The sequence below is a fragment of the Enhydra lutris genome, unplaced genomic scaffold, assembly GCF_002288905.1.
Source record: "Enhydra lutris kenyoni isolate GAN:26980312 unplaced genomic scaffold, ASM228890v2 scaffoldscaffold28, whole genome shotgun sequence".
NCBI classification, from domain to species: domain Eukaryota; kingdom Metazoa; phylum Chordata; class Mammalia; order Carnivora; family Mustelidae; genus Enhydra; species Enhydra lutris.
In genome coordinates this window covers 22,902,333-22,921,145 of record NW_019154112.1, presented here as the reverse complement: position 1 = coordinate 22,921,145, position 18,813 = coordinate 22,902,333, and the positions used below count along the sequence as shown (strand labels likewise).

General features: G+C 36.7%; 1 protein-coding gene across 1 annotated transcript in view; it reads left to right on the top strand.

The window, feature by feature from the left end:
- The window catches only part of LOC111152487 (muscular LMNA interacting protein), a 155,391-nt gene that overhangs the window by 93,783 nt on the left and 42,795 nt on the right, over positions 1-18,813 (top strand). Inside the window, exon 12 of the mRNA XM_022510962.1 lies at positions 14,070-14,276. Coding sequence (XP_022366670.1) covers positions 14,070-14,276 — 207 coding nt within the window. The remainder of the gene's footprint in view (positions 1-14,069; positions 14,277-18,813) is intronic.

Below are 18,813 nucleotides of genomic sequence, written 5' to 3'. Positions count from 1 at the left end.
AAATTCCATTTTCAAGTTTAGGAAATTCTTGTCATTAAAAGGAGTTGCCATTTCTTTGCCCTGCTTTTTTTGACTAGACTGCAAGTTTAAAGCTCTGTTTATGTTCAACATAAACCTATGAATTTCCAGATAATTTGTGGAAAATTGGAACTCTTTTGCAAATATGGAGGTGCCACAGATACAACTGTACTCATATTGTTTTTTTCAACCAATTTTTTCTTGCTTTTATCTCACCTTTTATGTGGAACATGGGAAGTAAAAGGAGTCTCTAGACTGTCATATTGAAAGAGGTAGAGCATACTATTTAAAAGTGAATTCCAGACATTCCCTGGTCGTCCTCATTAACCTTGCATGAGAGGGATAATTTAATAGAAATTTGGGGTCCCTGCACGTGGGCCAACTACATATACTATGAACTAGTCTCTCTATGTGGAGTTCTAACTACCATCTCCGTGTCCAGAATCTGCCAGGGAGAAAGACATCAAAGACAGCTCACCAGTGCAGATGCTTAGATCTACTTAAAATATAAATTGAGTAATAACAGTTTATAATCTCAGTGTTGCTACTTCATCAGAACTTGAATAGAAGAGCATGTACTCAAATTCGCTAGTCACTCTTGTAGTCTCCTTTGCTGCTGCCACAGAATAAATTGAATGGTTCCAAACTCAGTTGATCTCACCCACCCATGTAATGGAAAATTCTTTAGCCAGACACTTGGGCCAAATTGAAGCTGCTCACATTCACTAATCTGCCTTGTACTGGGGACAGTTCCACATGACAGGAGATGCTGGATGGGATTGTTAAGTCAATAAATTTCCCCTAACAGCTTCGCTGCCATAAAATATGATTTCAAAACTCTCTGTTACAAAATGTCAGACACTAGAGATGATGAGACCAGACAGAAATGTATTTACTGTAGCGTAAGATACAAGCAGGCAGCCTTTTAAACTGATAATGAACTGAACATTTGCCTGGAGACCGTCTCTGGGTACTAAAAGCAAAGTTTGAAACTAAACGCATAATCAAGTAATTGAGACTTATTAATCAACAGCTTTTACATCAAAATGGCATAGGCCAAGAAGCATCCGTCTATATTTGATGGATTTTGTGACAAAGACTCTTCGGAATGAAGCTTATGCTTTTTTGAAATTACCTTTAAATCCATTATTGTATCAATTTGTGGTCCTGTTGACTTATTGCAAAAAATCCTCACACTTGCATTTGGATTTGAAAGTATGGTGATATACTTTGAAGCATACCCTATAGACAGCCAAGGTCAGAGCTGAAAAGTAATTAACAGAATTGATTGGACAAACAGGCATCCAGAAGACATTGAGGCTTAGAAAATCAATTCACTGATGAGAATGAAGATACTTAAAGAGCCCACTGATTTTTAGTTTGTCTGACTACTTGTGAGTTGGCAAAATACATTGATTGTTTTCTGGTCACTTAGACACACTTTCTGGTGTGTCTAATTGGATAAAGGTGATTTCTTCACTTAAGATCTTCAACTTAATAAAAAAGCAATTGCTAAACTCAGTTATATAAAATGTTACATAAAATACTCTCTTTCTCTCTTTATAAATAAGTAATTGAACCCAAAGTATTAAATATGTAATTTTCTTCTGAAAACCTTAGAGAAATACATAAAAAGAAAGGATTTGGACAGAATTAAAGAGGAAATATTGTTATTTCATCTGATTACCCTGGTTGTTTTTGTTTGTTTGTTTTGTTTTGTTTTTTTAGTGAGAAATAACACTTCCTAGCACGTGTACCTCTTGAATTTTATTTTCTTTCTAATTTGCTTCAATAAGAAAAGGAACATGTTTTGTGTGAAAATGACCATTTAATGAATTTCCTCCACACCACTTTACAGAGAACTTAAAGGGACAATTATGGGGGATTTTTTTTTTTTTTTTTTGGGTAATATTTTCAGTCTTTCTTTTCTCTGATTTTTCTGAGATACCTGACTTCGCTACCAAATTTTGTTTGACATTCAACTTTGATGATTATGTGGGTGACTTTCAGATTTCTATCTCATTATTCATCAAGTTAGATTTCTTCTGCGACCTTCACCTTCACTTCCTTGTGTCACGTGCATGTTACTATTACAGAGCAAGTATTCATCTTTGTCATGGGTGAAACTGACAATACTGCCTTTTATTCTGAATGACTTCTGGCTTTGCCATAAATTGCTACTGTTTCAACAATTGTTTCTCAATCAAAATAGTCCATTCTCTTTTGTTGTAAAATGATCTCTTATCAGTGCTAACCTTTCATTGAGAAGTAGTTTTCAGTTTAAAATGTTTAACCTTTCTAGGTCTAGAAGTGATTAAGTGGTTTTCCCTGTCTTAAGGAGGGAGAACCGAAATGCCTTGTGTTACATTTCTTATGGAAGGGTTAAGACCAGATTTAGTTTCTTCATGTTTTGCCAGGTTATTTGTGTTTATTCGAGTAATGAAATCTTTGTGAGTTTTTTTTTTCCTTTTTCCTTTTGTCTTCCTCCCTCCTTCCCCACCTTTCTTTCTTATTTCCTTCCTTTCTACCTTCCCACCCCTCCTTCCTCCCTCTAAGTGTAATAGGTAATTGTTTATCATAAACAGGTACTATATCACATGTAATAGTTTATCATCATAAACTGTTTTTTTTCTTTTCTTTTCTGAAATTGTCCTATAGAGACAATATTTGCTTTTTCTCTAGAATATAATCAAAATAGGATCACCTTTTCAGACTTAAGATTTCCTCTCATTCTTTCTATTTGGCAGGGGGAGGTTTAAGCTTTCTCATGACCTTGTGTAATTATTGAGATTGGAAGATTAGAACTGGAACTACAGAGTTTCAATTTTCTGTTGCAGTTGTCTTCAAGCTATGGGAAACTTAGTTTCTTGTCCCCCTTCCTTTGCCTTACATAGCATTAAAGTATTGAAGAGATTCTTACTTGCTTTAAAACAAGCAAACAAACACATGAAGAAAACCCATTGCCACTTGGATCATAATAGATAGAATTATTCTATTTCTACTAATTCTAATAATTACTTAAGCAACTGAATTCTAATAATTAATTCTAATAATTAGTCAAGCTCTGAAGCATTAGTTGCCTAAGAAATATTGGTAGATATGCAGTATCTTACCATATCCTAATCCATGGGGAAAAAATGATAATCTGAAAGTTTTATACAAATGTGTTCTTTGATGTTTTGTTAGCTCATGATGTCCCTATCTATCTCTATTTAAGAGGAATGGTACTGTCATATATAGAGGCTCTCATGTAAATTATGCTACAGTTTTAAGATAAGGTCTTGTTAAAATTAAATATCATATATTAGTTTCTTCTGAAGAGTATTAAACAACAGTTAGAATGTCAAAAGAGAGAAGGTAGCTGTGTAAAATATTTTAAGTAATATCCAGAGTAAATGTTATTTAGAGATTAGAAAGTTTTGTTTTGGCAAGGAAAATGATACATTCTTATGTTTTACTTCACTGGTCTGTACCCCAAACTTTTCCTTGAACTCCGAGTCAAGGTCAACCTGTAGATAGAACTATAGATGGTACCAATATGGCATTTAAGACAGTTTTGGTAAAACTAGTGCTGTTCTTCAGCACACTGTCTATAATACTCCCTTTCCTCCTTCCTTACACAGTTTCAATTCTACAACTACCTTAAAATGACTTATGGTTATTAATAATGTTTAAAAAAAAAACCCAAAACCATGGGCCCCAGATGGTATCATTTAGAGTTCTTGAACCTGTGCTTAGTACGTAATTGATTTGTAGTTTCTACCTCCCCTGGAAATATAGTCTTTGCTTGTCAGTCAAGAATTTTTCTATCATTCCCCGCCCATCAAAGAAATAGGAGGTAATAATCTGCATGATAAGACACCTGCCCCCCTCCCCAAAGCTACCTCCCCTGGACAATCCTTTTCTTTTGCTGATAATGTTCTTGCCCCACCCTTCTACAAACCCTTCCATTTTGCCTAACTCCTCAGAGCTCTCTTCTACTTCCTGGAGGTTCATGAATCATTTAATAAAGCCAAGTAAATCTTTAAAATTTACTTGATTAAACTTTGTTATTTAACAATAAAGATCCTTAGGAAATGCGATCCGAGTGAGAGGCTTGTGATTTTCTCTTCTCTATCAAATAATTTTCTTTGACCCATAAGAAGAGGACTCAAGGTAGAAAGCACAGAGGATGACACAGTGAAAGTCGGATGTACTATTTGAATATAAATGCTAAGATTGACGTGTTTGAAACACATTATACTCTCTAAGCAGCAGGGAGATTGTTACTTATTTTAATGTGTGGGTGAGATTAGACTTTGTTGACAAATGTAAAGGTCACAGCAAAATATATAAGTCTGAAGATGAGTTATGTGGAGAGATTTAGAAACCTCTTTTCTGTGATCCAAGATAAAGAAAAAAAAAGGTGGGTAATTTGGGCAAGAAGAACAACAAATTCAAATGATAGCAGCAACCAAAAGAATGCATAGGAGAGAATGAAGCAGAGAGAAAAAGGGGGTAAATAAACTGGTTTTTGAATTCCATTAAAGAGCCACAGACAGCCTGAGAAGTCCAGCACGTGGGAAAACTCAACTCAAGCTGGTGAAGCAGGTCCTTTACAGTAAATATATGGAAAAAGAATATGTATGGAATACATTACACAAGTGCAAAAATGTAGTTCTATTTATTTCGAAGGCTGCATGGAAAGGAAGATCTGTAAAATCTATAAATTCAAAATTGATGATTCCTCAAGGACCGCAGAGCTGGCAGGTTTTTAGACTTTTTCAAGCTAATGTTCTAATCTCCAAATACGGACATCTGAAGAGAAATTTAATCTCTTGCAGCCAGATCATCCAAATACCAATTTGTCTTATGGACCTTTAGGTGTGAGATATATATATATATATATATACACACACACACACACACACACACACACACACACACACATTTTAACCTTTATGTATGTATGTGTGTGTATGTGTGGGTGTATATATAGATATAGATATAAACTTTTATTTTTCCTTGAAAATAGAAAATTGCATTTGGCATGGTAATAAACAACTCACCGGGACTGGATTGTCTCTTATATTTATCTGGTAGAGTTGAGAGGCTTAACGTATTTTACCGGTTCGAATAAAGCAAGCGTGTATGACATTCATTCCTTTGGGTAAGTTCGGAAATAGAGGTGTTTTTTTCAATCTTTGGCTAATCTATTTCCAGGAAATGTTAGGCTCTCCTGAACTGCATTTTGTGGAAGGACTGGCCTTTTGCAGAATATTGTAGGGTCAGGCTAGTCTCACCTCCCAAATTTAGAACCTCTATCCAGGGAGGATCTAATGAGCTCATTCATTCTGAGGTATAATTGAACCAAAGGAAAACTAGAGCAGCTTGGTTTTTCAGAAAGAACTCTGATGTCTGGAACATAGCCAAAGAAGCTTGATTAGTCAGCTCTACCCTTGATTAATCAGCTCTACCCTGTGTGTTTGTGAGCCATGAACCTCATCAATGAAGTGAGAGAATTGGGCTGGCCTGATGGTTTTCAACTGGGGTGATGTTGGCCCAACATTATTGGTTGTCATAATTGAGGATGCCACTGGCATCTAGTGGGCAGAGGCCAGGAATGCTGGCCTCTAAGCAATGTATGGGGCAGTCTCACACAACGCTGAATTATCCAGCCTGAAATGTCAGTAGTGCTGGAGTTGAGAAATCCTGGACGACACCATTTCTTGGCTCCCTTCCAGCTCCAAGAACACTAAACTAAAGAATCTCAATGCTACCACTGCACAGCATTTCAGTTCAACCAACACTGACTAGGTATCTTCTTTTTGTGCCTTCACTAAGAACTTTTCCCTATTTGATTTGTATAAAGGAGGTAAGCTTCCATTGATGGGATTTCCCCACGTACCATATAGCCTCTAGCCATATCCCCATTTATTAAGGGGCATGCATTTTTATTGACACTAGATATTTCAGCCAAGTTATGGCTTCCCCAACTTCCTATACATTTTACCTTCATTCTTATATTTCCCTAATTGTTAGGTTTCAGGAGAATCAATTAAAAAAGAATTTTTTTTTTAAGAGAAAATTTTGAATGTCAGGCAGCGGTATGAAAAATGCCTGTTGTTTGATGAAGTCCTTCCTGATCCTGAACCTTATTACATAGCTGCAAAAAGAGGGCATTGTACAAAATACTTTTCATGGTGCCCTCTTACCCTACAATTCTGTGTTTATGTTTGTAAATACTATTGGAATATAATGATAAATGTTATTAAATATTCAAATATTATTGGTTGATGTTTCTCATCCTTAGCTGATTCAAAAAAGGAAAGGAGCAAGTGTTGCTCAGGCCATAATGTTTGGGGAGATGGAAAGTCTTGTAATCTACTGTGTAGGTCAAAATCGTAATAAACAGTTCCTATTTCCTGGTAAGTGGTCCCCTCAATGCTATGGTTTCCTGATGTTCGTGATGAGTGGCATTGCTGCTTTCTTCCATGCTCACTCCTTTCTCTCTACTCCTAGCATTCAACTCTTTAACGTTTGTGTGCCAAGCTCTGCAACATATATGGGTGACTCTGCTGGAAATCGAGCCGACAGTATCCCTGCCCTCATAAAGCTTAGGTTCTAGTGATTTCTACCTATTTTGGACCTTGGTCTCTTTCTGTCAATCTTAACTTTCCCTGTAATCTTCCGTACTTCCTCGTGTGAAACTGTCCACTACACACTCAAGCTACACACACCATGGCCCAGTTCTCTGGTCCTCTTATCCCTTAAGGGACTTTCTGTGACTGCTGGTTACTGGAGTCTTTGATTCTTCTACTTCCTGCAAAGGAGAGAAACCTTGCAATAGAATGCAGTGGAAAGAACATGGATTCTGTGTGAGCCTGGGAACTCTGAACTTAATTTTTATCCTAGAAAAAGATGGGACTACTCATCCCATTTCTAATGGTACCCATACTGATACCTATTTGTGATTATACAAAATAGTCACCGCAAAAGGGCTTTGGACACTTGAAAGGGAATACACATTTGAAATGTTTATTGTTATCATTTCCTTTAAAATCACTGTAATTTTGGAAGAAAGGGTTTGACCCCTTGCCAAGACGATATCAAATATGTTCTCTCCTCCCCACTGTTATGAGAAATCACCGAAGTCTCTTTTCTATGTTGTTTTTTGACTTCTTCAATACATGTCTGGTGGCACCTCTCTACCAAATACATGTCTGGTGGCACCCTAAGATAAGAATTAAATTCTATGTATAGAAAAACAAAACTGGGCATTTTAACCTTCTAGTGCCCACTGTGATTGATTATGACATATTTTCTCTTTTTTTCCCTTGAGCATGTTGCCATCACAGTACCTTCCCAGGGGCATCTGCTCTTTAAGGTTTGCTGTTAGACAACCACAAACGCTAAGCCCTAACTAATCCAAAGCCTATCTTGCAAATTGTATTTGAATCATTTAAAAACTTTTTGGGGTAAAGGGGATTTGAAAAAGCTAAGCATATGCTATTTCTTTTCATACTTCACATGTTTGCATTTTTTGGTTCAAATAAGAATTTGAAATAGGTAAGTGAGGCGTAAAGTATGTCTGTTTTTAAAATGCATATAGATCCTCCAGAATAAGGGCTGATAAACAAGAAGCTATTCCAGGGGCACCTGGGTGGCTCAGTCATTAAGCGTCTGCCTTCTGCTCAGGTCATGATCCCAGGGTCCGGGGATCTAGTCCTGCCTCTAGTCCCACATTGGGCTCCCTGCTTGGCAGGAAGCCTGCTTCTCCCTCTCCCACTCCCCCTGCTTGTGTTCCTTCTCTTGCTGTGTATCTCTCTGTTAAATAAATAAATAAAATCTTAAAAAATAAAAAAGGGCTCCAGTAATTTCACCTGGTGATGCTCTGCATTTCCAGAGGCACAAATCACTGCATGGTGTGAAGTGGGGACAGCAGGAGCGAAGAGAAAGTGGATTTTCACCCTTCACTTCCAAACCACGGGGAAAGGGGGTAACTTTAAAATGCCAGGATGGAACAAAAGAGTCTCAGATGTGCAGGCTTTAATGAAAAGAGCCCATAGTGCCTTAAAATGCCCTTTGGTATTGCAGTGAAAACAGCTTTTGAAGTTAAATAGTTCCACTTGATGGCTGAGGGGAAAGTAGGCTTTTTTTAAAGTGGTAAATGCAGCGGATATGGCTATAGCATTAATTTTCTGAAGTCTCTGTCAATACTTAATTCTGCAGTTTCTCCAGCTCTCTTAATAAACAGAACTAAATTAATTTATTCACCACATATTGTCTGCAAAATTTTCTATAACGAACAAAGGTATTACTCGCTTCATAAATTCTTGTGTTCCTTATTTTTCAGGATATGATATTATAATCAAATAAAAGAATCCCTTTTTAAAAATCAAGCTCCTAAGTCAAGCTTATTTTCTTTTGAAAAATTTGTCCTAAGTATTTTTATACTGAAAAAGACAATTCTCAAGTAAGTGAAAAGCAGTTTAAAGCATTTTACTAGAAATTGCTTTGGTAACATATCTCACTGATAGAAACGGGGTATGAAACAATTTTATGATTCCCTATCCTTCCCTCAAAAACTAGAACATTAGAAGATTCATCTATTGGATGCAAAAGCAGGGTAGATGATGTTCATTTCCAGGAATCATTTAGAATAGTGATCTCCAAAGCAGTATCTACCTACCTCAAGATAGTTCCTTGGGGTGGTGGTGGGGTACAGGTCAGATATGATGAAGATTTTATTGATGTACGATAGGGTTCACACTATTACCTGTTGGCCATATCTGGTCCACCACCTGTTCCTATAAATAATATTTTATTGGTACACGACCATACGTATTCTTTAATGTCTTGTCTGAGGCTGTTTTCATGCTACCATGGTAATAGTGACAAAACATATGGTTTGTAAAGCCTACTGTGTATCCTCAGTGGACCCTCACAGGAAAAGCTGGCCACCTCCTGACTTAAAATTCTAAGAAATATTTTAAGCTTTGCCGATTAATATGGATTTACACTGGTGTCCTTTGTAAGTCTGAGTGCTAGACAGTCACAACTCATGTATATTTTAAGTGAGATTTCCTGAGAAAGTGTCAGCCCTTCAGTTTGGTGCAGTGAACAGAGAGCCCTCAGCTGGCTACTCCTTAAGCCTTTTATCCTTGATTGAAGATCATGTGCCCAGTCGGACGTATGATTTATCACATAACTATTTTTTTTTTAAGATTTTATTTATTTATTTGACAGAGAGAGATCACAAGTAGACAGAGAGGCAGGCAGAGAGAAGCAGGCTCCCTGGTGAGCAGAGAGCCCGATGTGGGACTCGATCCCAGGACCCTGAGATCATGACCTGAGTCGAATGCAGCAGCTTAAACCACTGAGCCACCCAGGCACCCACTATCACATAACTATTTTTAATTAAAATAATCCACATAAAATGAACAAGGGGTTTTATTTTAAAACATCTGCAAAATAGTCTGGATTGAGTGTACCACGACTAATATAGGAATAAATAACAAGAAATGACAGTGATGATGTAAGACCTATATCTAGTATAAGCTTGTTAACAGCCATATTGTTAATTCATCATTCATATTAGTATACCTAGCCCTATATTTATAGTTTTACCTTGAGTTTTAACTAATAATGGCATTATGGCATCATAAGACATTTACAAAGTAGGCATTCAGGACCTGGTGATGCTTTGCGACTTTAGTAATGTTTAAAGAAGTGAGGTACTCAATATTATAATGTTTAACATTTTGCTGAAGTCAATGATAAATATCTTTTTTGAGGAATATTCATAGAGGAAAAATTAAAAACCCAATTTAATTGGAAACATACATGTTCTTCCTGCTGCAGAAAACACTATAAAGTAATACATAGAAAACAATAGAATGGTGAACTGAAATTCATTCCTTTGTATCAGATACCATTATGAAGTGCATTGAAAACATATCTGAATATTTAAAACAGGACATAGTGAGCAATCACACCGTATTGCAGTTTTATAATGCAGTTAAATTAAAACACAGATTTAAAATAGTTTCAGTGTATGGCATTTGTGTTCTACACATGAAATCTACAATGAGTGACATTTTGGGGATTTAGAAGAGAAATAAGTTAGAGAAAATTTATTCCTTAAAGTAAGGGACTTCTTTATATCAAATTACAATTCTGTGAGAAAATTGTGAAGGTATAATCGGCAGTAGAATATGTAAAATAATTCTGGGTGTGAGGCTGAAGTTACATCAACATCCATAGATAAGCTCTGATGACAAAGTCATTGTAGATGTGTGTACACACACACACACACACACACACAGTATATAGAAAGGGCCTGTTATGTATATTACATTTGTATATGGTCAAGATTCCTATATATAGTAATAAAAACATAGGGATAAAGATGGGTGTGTGCGTGTGTGTGTGTGTGTGTATTTTTATAATAATGAGATAGAGAAGGACCAAGAATATCTTTTGAATCATTTGGAGGTTCTCAAGTTATCTTCTGGCAAAATATTTTGAAAAGTAACAAACTTCCATATGCATTGTGACTATTTGGACTTCCTTGCTACCTGCATATTGAAAATGTGCTTTTCAACAAATTTTTGATTAAAGAGGAAATTCAAAATAAAATTTCTACCTGGAAGAAAAAAGTAATGAAACTATTGTCTATTAGAAATTATGGAATACAGTCAAAATAGTCTCTGGAAGAAAACTCATGACTCTAAATATGGTTAATGAATGAATATGAGAATACAAACAAATGAATTAAATATTTGATTTGGAAAATTTAAGAACGATAACATCCTGTGCATAAGGAAAGCAAGGGAAATGAATTTATAAGAATTGACAAAAGAAAACTAGAAAAATTAAATGTAAGGGCAGAACAAAATTTTCAACATGCAAAGGTCAAAATTTTTCTTCTAATACTCCATTTCCCCCCAGGAAACTCCTCTAGGGCCCAATAGATACAAAAGAGAACCAAGAAACACATGGCATACTGGAAACAGGAGATCGAACATAAAGAGACAGGAACAGAAAATTTCCAGAATGATGGTAAAGAGAATCACAGCCTAATGGCTTATACGAAGCATAGAAGACAACTAGCACAGATCAGAACAGGTGCCTCAGGTGACATTTATGTCAAGGCGGTCACCACCAAGAATTCGTTCACCTTTGTACCATATTATTAACCAAAGTGATCCTGGCCTGAACCCTTAACTCCCTATAGCCTGTCCAAATGCTGATACGATTCTGCTCTTCCCTCCCTGCTGAGCTGCCCGGGATAGCTGGGATCCTCTCTGACCCACAGAAGTATCCAGGCTTGACCAGCCCCTGAGATAGGGAGGTTGGCTACAGAGAGGACAGAAATATGAAACATTTTCTGTCTGATTGGTTAGCCCTTAGCCCTGCCTGAGTCCCCCATCTAGGGAATCTTCTGTTGCCCCAGGATCACTACAGTCTTGGCTTCTGAAGTCCTCAGAATGGGTTCTTGAACCCTCCCAGAAAAGCTGAAGCCAAACATCAACCAGGAACTGTTCGCTCACCTTTTCCTCTCACCTCTTCCTAACCGCCATCAACTGTCAGTAACAAAGCTACCTTTTCCTTACACACCTAGTCTTTGTGTTTGCTACTCAGTTCTCAAATCAGTTTCCACACTGATTAAGAATTGTAATGAGCTGTTGATAAAATAATGAAATCACTGATTGAGAAAACAAATTAGAATATATTTCAGTCTAAAAGCCGTCTTTAATGGGAAAACACTAAAAGTGTTCCCTTCAAGGTGCACAATAATGTGACCATTATTTAATGTTAGTGGCAGGGGCCAATGGAATTAGACAAAAGGAAGGAATCAAAAATATGAAAACTGGCAAAGAGGAGGTAAATTTATCATACCATTAACTATTTGATATTTTGGGTGATATACCTAGAGTTTCCAAAAGAATCAATTGAATGACAATTATATCCGTGAGATAACTCAGTAATGTGTTTTGCTAGGAAATCCAAATCTTTCATGGACTGACAGAAATATTCCAAAGATATTGTTAAATGGGGGAAAAATACAAACAAACGAGATGCAGAATGTTGCAAATTGGATGCTTTTTTTAAAAATAATAATGTGTGCTTACCGCATGCATGTGTAAAATTATTTGTATTTGCTTGATATGTAAAATAAACACTTGCAGCACAAACAAGAAACCAGTTAGTTACCATTTCAAAGTACAGAGGCTTATAATCTCTCATTTCTACAAACTTAAAAGATCTAGAATTATAATTTTCTAACCTGCTTAAATTTTCTGAGTCTTTTAAAAGTAAGTTCTGAATCTAATGCTTAAAAAAAAGAAAAAAGGGGTGCCTGGGTGGCTCAGTGGGTTAAAGCCTCTGCCTTCGGCTCAGGTCATGATCCCAGGGTCCTGGGATGGAGCCCCACATCGGGCTCTCTGCTCAGCAGGGAGCCTGCTTCCCTTCCTCTCTTTGCCTGCCTCTCTGCCTACTTGTGATCTCTGTCTGTCAAATAAATAAACAATCTTAAAAAAAAAAAAAGACATCTACCAATATAGCAAACATGTTCAACGTACACTTTAGAAAGACAATCAGTGGCTGAAAAATACATAGTATTGGTAAAATGAATTAAATTTACATTAAAAATATTAAAGATTTATTTATTTATTTATTTGACAGACAGAGATCACAAGTAAGCAGAGAGGCAGACAGAGAGAGGAGGAAACAGGCTCCCTGATGAGCAGAGAGCCCGATGCGGGGCTTGCTCCCAGGGCCCTGGAATCATGACCTGAGCCAAAGGCAGAGGCTTTAACCCACTGAGCCACCCAGGTGCCCCAAAATTTACATTAAAAATATTAAATGTACAGTTTTAAAGTGGAATTTATTTGCTTGCTAAATATAATTTTGAGCAATGTGTATTATTTCGTACTAAATTTCCATTTCACACAAAACCAAATATATTTTTAGTTCATTGCTTATGGAGCAGAGAAATAATAGAATACAGTATTGAACTCACAGAAAATATAATATTCCTCTGAAATTTCAGTCATTAATGCATTAAGCATCTACTATATTACACGTTGCACTTGACTCTGAGGCCACAGAGGTGAATAAAGGTTTCATTTTATAAGATTCATGTCCTAAGGGGTTTTACTATAGGATAATCACTGTTGATTTATTTCCCCACATTAAAAGTTTCAGAAATATAAGAGATGGTATATCTGAAAAAGTAGCCCTGTCTTTCATAGATATTTATGTATACAGGCCCTTTTTGGAGCTTTTCTTTGTAGGCTCAAGACTTCCCACTCTCGTGGCTTTCTTGCCCCCATTCCCGGCCTCATACTGTGGGTCCTACTTCCTCAAAGTCTTTGGCATTCACCCATTTTTCCAGGTTCAAGACCCACCCTAGGGAAAGCCTCCTTCCCTCTCCTCTCTACACTGTAACTCATCTGTGTGCTCTCTCCAGTTTCTCTCCAAAGGAACACACTGCCTGGATTGAAAACCTCATGTGTCTCTCCAGACCTACCTCTCCCCGATCCCTTGCCCTTACTCAGCCCAGCTTCACAACTTAACGGTACCACAAATTAAACTGATGCTTTGGCCCTGCTGCTTGCACACTGATATCCTCTGTGATGGCCTCCCATCTCCCTCATTTCTTCCACACTAAATCACAAGCACTCTTAGATTCATTTCCATTGTTGCTGTCCTCTTCCACAAAGCCTTTTCTGATCTCATCCTATCACCTTTGGGATGGATGCTCACTTTCCTTAAACATTTCTCCTCTCAACACTTTGAAAAATAACAACCTTGACACCCTTCAGGAGACACTGCAGGTGCTTGTTTCTTTCTGTGGAGGAGGCTGGAGGAGGGAGACTGACAGGAATTCCTGAAAGAGACAGTACACCATGAAAGTGGTGTGTTGTGAGGGGCCCAAGTGCGAGCAGAGGCTTCCTTCTTACTAGTAAGAGATTCTGATGTAAAGTCCATAATGTTTAGACTTAATTCCAGGTGAGCTTGACTTTCATCCACTAACATGCTCTTTATACCTTTCTTCTTCCCAGGATGTGACAGTTCCTCCCAAGCCTGTTTCTCTCCACCCTTTATATCAGACTAGACTCTATCCTCCTGCTCAGTCCCTGCTGCCTCCACAGACCCTCTCACATGCTGACTGTCTTACCCCAGGACCTTTCAGTCATTTGTCCTCCTTCTCAGTGAGTGATGAACAGGGGAATTTTCACACCTTGTTTAGAGGCAACACATATAATAAGGTGAGAATTCCCTGCTGAGATGGGAATTGTTCTGCGCTGGGAAGCTTCTTTATGCTCAAATTTTAAAACTTAAGTGTAGAGGAAACATATATATTAAGAATATTAAATATTTGTGTTAGAGCCCATGACCTTACAAAAAGATAGCAATTAACCTTGAGAACTTATTCAATATTTATTTTTGCTTTCAAAATCATTTCCTGATTTGCATTCCTTACTGTTTCGTGTTCTAACCCCCAGGTGGAAATCCCAAGAAATTTTCCAAAACCTTACAAGATAGCATTATTAATTTATCTTCAAGTTTCAGTTCAATGTTCTTTAAAAAAGTCTCTAAATTATAGTGCCTTAATGAGGAGGCACTCATTGAAGTCAATGAGCAAAGGAATTCTTAGAATGTCTACAAATATCTGTAAAATAACATTAACATCTCATTTTATTTCATTTTATTTTTTGAGTATAGTTGGCACAATGTTACAGTAGCTTCAGGTGTACAACATAGTGATTCAACAGTTTTATACCTTATGCTATTAATATTTTATTTTAAAATGTGTCTGTCTGCCTCATTATGTATAGTGATGGGATATGTAAAATGAGGTGTTCATTACCCCAAAGAAAACGTATGTATTATAGATATCTTATACATAATATATTTATACATATTAAATATTTACTATATCAATATTTTATTATAGTGTTATATTTATGATACAATTTATATATAATTATTTAAATGTTTTAATATATATTGTATATTTATACAAATTATATCTTTTTAGATATATTAAATGTATATTTTAAGTGAAAAAAGTATTTATAGTTGACTTTGGAATGCAATCATAAATATTCTACTAGAAGCAAGAGGCTAATACTACCACACAAAGCTTATGTGCAAGTGCCCTTTGTTCTTCTGAGCATTACCATAAGGTCATCCTGTCTATTACAGACTTTCAGTTTCTGAAAATTTCACAACAGAATTGATTAGTTAAACTCAACCTGGAGTTATTATTTTTTAACTCAAAAGCTAGTTTAAAAACACTTATTTTGAAAATTCTCTATATCAATGGAATATACCTCTGTACTTGGAAATGAATAAAGGCCAGAATCAGAATGTTCCAGCATGTAGTTGTACAATATCCCTTGGTCCCCAAAATGTGTGTTTTTTTTGTTTGTTTGTTTGTTTGAGAAAATGCTCATAAACTCAATCTAAAGACAGTCATCTAAAAAGTGAATAATATATGGAGAATATTTTATTTTTCATATGTAATAGCATCTATCATATTGGATGATCAGCCCTTAATTAAACCTTTAAAATGTCCATTTTCTGTAAACAGAATATTTTTGGGCAAAGTTCAGGATGACATTTTTATGACTTTTGTTTCTTATTTTTGGTTTAGAAAAAAAGCAGCATTTCAGAGAAAGTGTAAGATTTTAAATGATTTTATGTTCTTTGAAATTTTTCCTGATCTAATCCTTGCCAACATATATGAAATCCATTTAGCTATTAAATAAAGTCAGTGATTCTGAAAATAACATAACCAGATTCTTATGAATTGTCATCTATGAGAGGATTATAATTGTATTTTCTAAATATCAATTGCATTAAGTAGCTTATTTTTTTATATTTTGGTTATGTTTCCTAGAAACAGAGGTTTCTTCACAAATGTTCGAGGGTAGAATCAGTATTTCATTGACATTTTCATCTGAATTTGATCAGGCTGTGAAGAACAATATATAAAAGTGATTTGAGGTTGGACAACTATTTTCAGTTTACACAATCCTCATAATATATTTTGTCTTTCACAGTCTGAGATTTATGGTTACTGAAAAAAATATTCATATCAGAAATAATAATAATTAAAGTAATGTAAGACAATATTTCTTAATGAAAGATTCAGAACACTCAATAGTCTTGTACTTAAATTGCTCGCATTAAAACATACAGATGACCCAATTTGTTATCTATGTCTATAAACCTTGTGTTATGAATACAGAGCCGGTAGTATACTGGGTTTCAGGACTTGTCTTTTTAAATTTGAAATAGCTTCTTGTCTGGAACTGTAAAACATAATCTAAATTCTCTCCAATACTCAACATCAATGCCAGACATAGTTTACAGCTTTCCCTACTAGGCTCATCTCCCAATTCAAATCTTCCCATAATTACCCCTAGAGAGCCATACTGAAGTTGAGTTAACTATCTTTGATAGTCCCTCACCAACCAGGACTATAGAAGGTGTTTAACAGGTTTTATTATCCTTCTGTTGAATCTGTAGTGTGTGCTCTTTTTTTCCAAATCTCCATCAGACTCTGTGTGTCCTCTATCTTTACCTTAATCCCTACCCTCTTCTCTTACTTGCAAGATAGAGCTCTGTCATATGATGTCATATCATACGTGATGATGCTCAGGTGCTTCCCTTTCCATCTTGTAATAAATCAGGAGGTCCTTTTTTTTCTCCAGGTCTCAAGAAGGGAGTTATTACTGTTACTTCTTTCTTTAATCCTTCAAAGTAATAGAGACCTATGGTTAACACGGTTAAGAGCATGATGTCTCTAGACAGCTGGGTCTAGATTCATTTCTTGACCCCACTCCTTCCAGATGGTGATTTTGGGTAAGTCATTTAGGTTCTGCATGCCTCCATTGATTCACCTATCGGGGGCATGACAATAGTACCCACTTTAGTAGAGTATTATGAGATTAGGATGTATTAATATGTAAAAAGCACTTAGAATAGTGCCTTGAACATTACAGGAACCATGTAAGAGTTATATCTTATGATTAATAAGTCTTTCTGAAGTGTCATTCCCAGCGTTCTCTTGAATCATTTGTCCTTTTTTGTGTTGGATCCCTCCTCCTTGCAGAAACCTCAAAAAGAAAGTTAAAAAAAAAAAAAAAAAGATGAAATGAGCTGTCTCTCTCCTTTTCCTTGATAGTGCTGTTAGCCTAGTAATTTCAAGACTTTCTCTCTCTCATAGTGATCAATAGTCATTATCTCTGTCCTCCCTCTATAAACTCATGCTTTAACCCATTCTTGAAAGCATTCTGTCTTTTTGCCTCAACCACTCTGTTGAGATTGCTTCTCTCAAGGTTAGCTGCTTGTCAGCAAACTCAGCTGAATTTCCTGAGTCCTGTCTTTTATCCCTTGCAGGAACTGACACGATTGTTCATGTGCTCTTGAATCTCCCTCCTCACCCTGCTCTTGGGATCAAAGGCACATTCTGACTCCCTGACTGCTCCTTCTTTGTTTTCTTTCTGGACCCTTCTTCCTCTTCTCCCTCATTGCCTCCCTTCAGATACTCACCCACTCACAGACTTCTATGATTACCTTAGGACTGATAATTCTCAAATCCACATTTCTGATTCTGTTTCTCCTCCGTCATCTAGTTTTATATCTTCAGCTGCTCACTTGTCACTTCCCCTAGGATGTCCTGTTGTCACCTCAAACTCATCATTCATTTTGCCTCAAACTAGTTCTGTTCTGGCGTTCCTACTTCTGTCATTAATACCACAGTTCTCAGACCTTAGACTCAGACTTGATTCAGCTGTAAAGCTTTTTAGGCTTTGTCCTCATGGCTAGTCATTCATCAGGTTGAATGGATTCTTCCTTTGTGAGGTCTTTCCTGTAGTTATCTCTCAGTACTCTTTATTATTATTCTAGTTCACTTGAACCAATCAACTTACTTTCCTCCAGGCATGCCTGGGGGAATTTCTTATTGTTTAACTCTCTCCTGCATTCCCCTCCCCTAAAATACCCTCCTGCTTTTCACCTTCCTTCCGCAAAGCAAATTCTTATCCTTTATCATCTAGTCAAATTATCCTGGCTCCTCTGTGAAGTTTTCCCACTCATCAGCATTCAAAGTGATGTTTTTCTCCTTTTAGTTTTTATAATCCTTGCCCGTGCCAAGGTATCTCATGCACATTACAGGTTATCTTGTATGTGCTTGTTGTGATTGTTCGTGTCCATCTAGGGTGTGACATGCTTGATAGGGTGTCTTTCACATTGTAGGTAGAGCAGTAAATATATGTTCATGATGAACAAATCCTAAAATGACCCAGGTTATTCACTAGGAGCCCCAAATGCTTAAAATATTTAGGATTATTTCCATCTTAGTAGAAACAAAATAGAATCAATCTATGGATTTATCAGCACACTGAATACAATTTCAGTCAGTTGAGAATATCCCTTTTTTGGGGGTTCCATGCACTTTCCGTTGAGCTGATGGAGCGCTTCAGTATAGGAGCGTAAGTGGGGTGGGGGTGGATTGGCAGTAGGCATCTGATCTTTCTTTGCCAAATGTGGGCTTTGGTGGCCACCAGGGTATCCTCAATCCTGTCTGGTAATATGACCATCAGTCACAGAATACACTTGCTGCATCCTTCTTTCTCCTGCTGCATGGCCTGCCCTGATTGGCTCTATTTTAGCTACTTCTGAGCCCCTCGAGCCTATATGGGAAAACACAGTTACCTGCATGCTGGGAGAGGATCAGTTTTTGTGAAGCCCTCTCAGAACCATCCAGTTAGATCTTCTACATATCCTTCATCA